The sequence below is a fragment of the Penaeus monodon genome, chromosome 6, assembly GCF_015228065.2.
Source record: "Penaeus monodon isolate SGIC_2016 chromosome 6, NSTDA_Pmon_1, whole genome shotgun sequence".
Classification (NCBI taxonomy): Eukaryota; Metazoa; Arthropoda; class Malacostraca; order Decapoda; family Penaeidae; genus Penaeus; species Penaeus monodon.
The window spans coordinates 23,710,983-23,715,982 of NC_051391.1; the positions used below are offsets into that span (position 1 = coordinate 23,710,983).

The 5,000-nt window shown below is 42.1% G+C and overlaps 1 protein-coding gene across 1 annotated transcript in view; it reads left to right on the top strand.

Annotated features, from left to right (window-relative positions):
- Positions 1-5,000, top strand: part of LOC119574347 (fat-like cadherin-related tumor suppressor homolog) — a gene marked incomplete in the record, with an annotated part of 138,454 nt that overhangs the window by 15,168 nt on the left and 118,286 nt on the right. The window contains 3 exon segments of the mRNA XM_037921552.1: positions 536-642; positions 811-1,015; positions 1,256-1,467. Of these exon segments, the coding sequence (XP_037777480.1) occupies positions 536-642; positions 811-1,015; positions 1,256-1,467 (524 nt within the window).

A 5,000-nucleotide genomic window follows, 5' to 3' on the forward strand; every position in this document is an offset into this window, starting at 1 on the left:
ACTTGAGAACGGCCGGCAGAGATGCACTCGTTGTTTTCTAACAGATTATCATTTGTTTGTCACTGAATTTGCAAGGTAGAGGTACTTTTATGTTATCATACTATACACACACGCACACGCGCACCCACACACACACACACACACACACACACACAACACACACACAACAACACACACACACACACACACACCACACACACACACACCACACACACACACAACACACACACACACAACACACACACACACACACACACACACACACACAACACACAACAACACACACACACACAACACACACACAACACACACACACACACACACACACACACACACACACAACACACACACACACACACACACACACACACACACACACACACACACACACACACACACACACACACACACACACACACACACAACTAATAGCCAGACATTTACCCGGCTGCATTAGTTTTACGATAGACCACAGGCTTCGGTCTAGTTCTCATGAGAAAAAGAGCCTGAAGCATCCCAATGACTTTTTCATTAGGAACGGTGCGGACAGTGGCGGTTCTTGATCGAGAGGTAGCACGAGGATACTGGTTAACCCTTGTAGTTAAGGACGACGGTGCTGTGCCTTTAACTGATACGTGTCACGTAAGTAGTCTAGCCGTGATATACAAATATGAAACACAGGCATCAATACATCGAAATCTGGAATGTGCCTCATACGTCTGGAAGTAAAATACTTACTGTACACATAATTTATCTGTGAATCAAGCACAATTTTTATATGACCTGGAGTTTTACACGTTTGTATTGCAGCTCTATGTGGAGGTAGAAGATGTGAACGACCATATCCCTCAGACCGAGGATCCTTCATACCACCCGTATGTGGCCGAAGATTCAGCTCCGGGAACCTCTGTCATTGCCCTCACGGCCTACGACGGCGATCTTACTCTCTCCAACCTCTCCTTCGCCATCACTAACGGCAATGACGAATCACATTTCCAGATTAATGCAGTAACAGGTATGTGTAGCAATCAAAATATCACTTGAGTTTTCATGAAAGATAGTGTTTAAGGTATTTTTGTCTTCAATTAAAATATACATAAATATGAACATATGTTAGGGTATTTCGATATACTTATGTCATTTCCATTTCAGAATAGTTTCTTAAGTCTGTCCCATTTATCTGACCATATACAACGGAGGTAAGTGATACAAGCTTTCGGTGTGTAAATGAAGATGTAATTCATGTCTGTTGCAGGGTTGGTCACCACGGCTTGGACTCTAGATAGGGAAACTCGGCCAGAATATGAGATATGGGTGACTGTCTCGGATGGGCAGCTTTCCTCAGTCACTCCCATCTTCATCACAATCACGGATGTCAACGACAACCCTCCCGAATTTTTAGAGTCCTTGTACCGTGTTACTATACCTGCACGACCGAAGACCAAAAAGAGGGAGGCTTTATTCAGGGTAAGATACCAATGATTTTTTTTCAGGTACACAAATAAATAACAGTGAAATTTAACCTAGTATCAAATATGAGCGGCTAATGCTAAACTGCTTCTGGGTTATTATTGAACGATCTTCAGAGGTCAGTTGAGAATCAGTGTATGAATGTCAGTGAAATTTATACAGTTCTCTCATACTGAGTTGTCACAGTAATTGGTTATAATGTAGTGAATGTACGCTTGTTTCTGTCTGCATTTGCTCAGGGTGGTACTAAATCCCCCATTGCTGTGATAAATCTGCAAAGACATAGGAACCTGATTAAAAACCGATGTGAACTTTTGCTCTCTCTCTTTCTCCACTGAAAAGTGTCAACTGCTTCATTGAAGCCCACGTTTACGTAGAAGTAGAACTGCCACTTCTCCATTGGCATCCGGGTACTTGCAGTACTAAAAATATTGTTGTACATGCAGTACCATGGCCCACATTTATAGCTCTACACTGGTTCAATATTACTCATACAAGGGATCTGAAGAGTTGCAATGTTATCTTCTAGAACCATTACTACAGTTCTGCTTACAGTCACAGTTATTCATAATATTGAGATAAGTCAGGTTTGTAATAGTTCAGTGTTCAACCTCGCCAGCAATGTGGCACATTGATTTAATTTTAAAGGTAGCTACATTGGATTTTTATATTTGAAAGGACCAGATATATTTTCAACTTACTCTTACTTACCCTTACTCCTTGTCTTCTTTTGATAGGAAACTGATTAGATACATGAGTTGTGGCTTCACAAACTTTCTTTACTAAAGATGGAAATTGATCTACAGTAACAAAGCGAATTGAAGTATTGCAGTATTTAGACATTACTTTTTAAAAATCTTGATTAGATGTCTTTAAAGTATAACTACCGAGAACAGTTGTCAGTCGTTAGTGACCTGTTGTGGCCCTCATTGCTCAAACTTATTTGTCCATATTCTTTGAGATGAATCTGTGCCCACTCTTCAGTGCAAACAAACAATGGAGTTGGGTTTCACCACACCCCCTTCTCATAGGTTCGAGGATATAATGCAGCCGAGTCATACAAAATTAGTCGTGAATGGTAATTAAAGAATGAAAATATTGACATTACAGCAGGTTGGCGAGAAGGGATACCAAATACTTCTCTGACCGCAAACATGGGGTCCGTGAGGGATTGGAGGGATAGGGTCACTGTTTTGCATAATTGGTCTTCCCTTACGCAATTCATACTTTTTTTCTTTACTTTCAATTAAAAGAAAATAGTCATTTCACTTATAAGAGGAGATTGAATGGGAAAGTGAATATACAGTCCATCTCTAATACGTAAATATAAGAAGTCTTCTCCTTTACCACCGAAGTCCCGGCTATTACCTCAGCGCAATCACTAGCCAGATATTCAAACTTTTTTTTCCATACATATATATTAGAATCAGAAAATCAGAATCTGAAAAAGTCTATGTATTAATTAGATCATGTGATTTTCACACAGGATCACCTACATCGAAGAAATAAATATCACAGAAAAAGATTATATTCTTTACCACTGTGTTGGTCAGGTATCCATGACAGTTGTACCTGAATGTAGTACATAGCTGTATGGCTGTATAATTGTAATATTGTGAGTCAACTTTCCCTATTAATAGTCATGTTATCCTGTTGCCGCCATGACCCATAACCTACACAACTCATGCGTCACATACTTCTGAGGTTGGGTCGTATCAGGTCCAACAGCCTCATCGTCATTTTGTCATCTCGCAACTCATTGCCTGGTTGACACTGGATTTCTGATTGAACCACTCAGGCAGTCTCCCTTTATTTGCATTTTCCTCCCACAACTCCCTGCGTACTTAAGGTCCGGGACTGGGAATGAAGACAGAAGACTCCACGGGTAGTACAGTGGTCTGCAGTTCACGTTCCACCCAGGCACGAGAAGTTTCAACTGTTGTCTGGAGATTATCACTGTGGTTGGGTACCATGGTGAGTAAGGACTAATCTCAGTTGATTCAGCATCAGCTGACACACATTGAGTGAGTCAGTGTTAATCAACACAGGCTGGGCTCTCCTTATAGGCGTAGCCTAGGTAAGGTTCAGCTTCGCATATTTGACTTATCCTTATCCTTGGAAACAAATCTCCTAGCAGCCAAAACAGCAATAACTCTCCAGAAGAATCACCAGCAGTGAAACAGGAGAACCACACCACGACTAGAGGCACAACTGTGCAGCCCAGTGTAGCCACCTTTCACTGCCCTACACTACATCCACACCGAGACACCTACCATTATACATCTCACCAGTCTTGTGGCTGTTGAGGCTGATGGCAGCTGACCTTCTGGGGGCCTGTCTCTGCGGCCTCAGCCTTCGTGTTAGGACAGTGGACCCATAGTCAGCCCTGTATTTATTGCTGCTCCTTCTGGCCTCCTTGACCTTCTGTCGGGGCCGACCCGTCTGTTGTGTGCTGACAATTGGTCCATAGCCTTCACGCCACTTGTAAATGCCCTTAGTGGAAGGTCGTAAGTGGCGTAAGCCAACGTCACCATCGACAGCTGTCAGTGACTTGTGTAGAGGAGATGGAACGATTCCTGACGTCGGCCCGGGAGTACCCTAGGAGGGGATACAGGTTATGGGGTGTGGATCTGCCATATCATTGAGGTGAACACAGCGCCCTACAGTTGCCTCCTGGAAGGACAATACTTTTGGCCTCCTGGATGCATCCAAAAGGCCGTCTTCGGCCTTTTTGACATATTTCATCCCTACCAAGCCAAGAAGGTGTTCACCTCCAGCTTATTACTCGCCCTTTAACCCATGCGATTCACACCTCACTCCCCATAAGCATGGTTAGCGAATGTTTTCATCATAATCGGAACGGAAAATATGCATCACACTCCAGGTTTATTTCAACCGAGCAGCATCATTACAGGACAACCCTGTCCTAAGGTTGGCTGGGGAGCCTCTCCAGCTCCCCTGTAGAACTCTACTTCACCTGCAGCACCAAGGTAACACAGTGGGAACTCACACCCACACAAACTCCTCCAAAAGATAAAGCCAATACCAAGTAGTAGAAGCATCCAGTTGACTAGGGTGCCTCAAAAAGGAGAATACTTTATCTGATAGGCATAATAGTCCCCTTTCTCCGACCGTTAGGTTGGTCAAAGCTTGAGAAGGTTTCTAAGGTCAGGTGAATGCAGAATAACGGTATGGAAATGAGTTATGTAAATTTCCCTGTTTTGATCTGGAGTAAAAAGCATATATTATCCCTATGTTTGGCACACTAGCATGACCATGGGTGTCTGAAATTGGAATTTAAAAAGATAATGATAAGGAAAAATCAAGCTATATTGAAATAAGTTTAGACAAAGGATCTTTAGGCCTTCGACTTCGATTACACATAACAAAGGACTTATATCGCATTATTCTGGCACTTAAATAAGACCACAGAATAATTGTGTATTTAATTAATAGTCAAGATTATAATTTTATCGTTACTTCGTATTACCATTTATATGGTTTAATGGTTTATGTGCATTATTAGTACA